Raw genomic sequence first — 1,808 nt, 5'->3', positions numbered from 1 at the left:
TACCACGTCCTTCGCTTCCATAGCGGGATCCGCCGGGCGGAAGCCATATTCCACACGAGAGTCAATGACCGGCCGTGGATGGGCGCGCTTTAAAGCCGCCTTATGGGCAGCTTCAAGCTACTGCCTCTGTTCCCTGTCGAGGTCATTGGTGATTACACCACGTCCCATAGTTGACGAGAAGTCAGGGAACGGACATGGGGCCCGCAAGGCGCGAGCAGGGCTCATATCACGCCGCTGGCGCAGCTCGCCTTCCTCGTCATCCCATGCGGGGCAAGGAGTGTCAGACTCGTAGTCGACCACCTTCACATCCTCAACGAGGTCGTTCATCACTGTTAGCGTGCGCAAAGCGCGACGCTCGTGCTCATCGAACCCAGGATGTACATCCCCCGGTGTCGCGGACGCACTGTCCACCATTGTACCGCGTGCGGGAGACGAAGTTGGGCTCTGCCCGTGCTCGCTGTCAGCACCAGCGAGACCTGATGACTTGACACAGGCCTCATTGAGCACGGAAGTCGTTTTATTCCAATGAATTAAGTTGCAGTTTCTTGCGGACGTTGAGGTAATAATCGATTGGAGCTGTAATTCTTCTCAATCTTAATGGGGTAGAGTGTAACGGGGTTACACGTACCCTGGTAATAGGGGTGTGTGTCACACGAGATGGGCATGGTGTGACTGCACCCAAACAAGAATACGGTATGTGGCTAGGTAGCCAGTAGTTATGCATGTATTTAGATTTTACTTTATATATTTAGGCAAATCTAATCATCTTAAATTAGGCGACTTTGCCGTAAATAAAAATAAATAAAAATCAGTTTTGAATTCAAACCGAAGAGTTTATTAGCCTTGGCTAAGGTACTAACTACTCTGAGGTAGCGGATTGCGATCCACTACACTCATATTGATTCTTGTAAAGAAAGAAAGGTCGGTGACCTAAAGTACGCTTCCTCAAGCGCTAAGCTACGGCAGCCCCGCTGCAAAACTCACAGCTCAGTTTTGTTTGTTCTTGATACTAACATTCCGTAGCCCCGGGAGCTCCTGATCGGCTCAGGAGCGTCGAACAATTAGGAACTACGTGCAATTATAGAAACAATACTAAATTCACAGAGGCATCACATATGTGCTGCAAAGAGGTTGTCGTGCAGATTGTGCGTCAACAAATGCACGGATGTTGGGCTCCTACACTCCTACCAGGAACGAAAGAGCCTCTACCGTGATAAGGTGTCTAGTTTGCTCTGCCAATTTTTTCAGAGTGCATATACTTCAGATTGATTTTATATAGATTATCATCAAATCTAGCCACACGTTAAGCAATAAAAATATTGCTTTACATGCGGCGAGCAGCCCACATGTAGCACGAACCCCTTCCCGTCATTGTCATCGATACTGATATTCCGGTACAAATGAATCCTCACATCGTTATATCACTATTTATAAATATATTCACTTTCAAGCTTGAATCGAATATTACTTGCTCATATCTATGCAACGTTCATACTAATTGACGTCTTAAAACTGGTATGCTTATTTCCTACAGTTAAAAAGTATCCTTACAGTCGCCACAGACAAAGGTTAAGGTCTTCCGCGCTACCTTGGACCTGTGTGTTCCTCCAGCGCTACGTGCACGTTGTCTTAGATGCCTTTCTGGGTATCTACGTCAAGAATATTGATCCGGCAGCTCTACAGATTAGCGTATGGAACGGTAGGATTGAGGTGGCGGCTGTGGAGCTGCAACGTGATGCAATCCTTCTGCCTAAGCAGTGCGCCAGCTCTGTATCGAATTGTCATGGACAAATCTGGCCAATCAGCCG

General features: G+C 47.5%; 1 protein-coding gene across 1 annotated transcript in view; it reads right to left on the bottom strand.

Moving 5' to 3' along the window:
• Positions 1–1,750: 1,750 nt before the first annotated feature.
• The window catches only part of PHALS_10016 (camkk camkk-meta protein kinase), a gene marked incomplete at both ends in the record, with an annotated part of 906 nt that continues 848 nt past the window's right edge, over positions 1,751–1,808 (bottom strand). The window contains one exon of the mRNA XM_024725365.1: positions 1,751–1,768. Within this exon, the coding sequence (XP_024576149.1) occupies positions 1,751–1,768 (18 nt within the window). The remainder of the gene's footprint in view (positions 1,769–1,808) is intronic.

Source organism: Plasmopara halstedii (genome assembly GCF_900000015.1).
Source record: "Plasmopara halstedii genome assembly, contig: Scaffold_444, whole genome shotgun sequence".
Taxonomy (NCBI): Eukaryota; Oomycota; class Peronosporomycetes; order Peronosporales; family Peronosporaceae; genus Plasmopara; species Plasmopara halstedii.
This window is presented reverse-complemented; position numbering and strand designations above follow the sequence as displayed.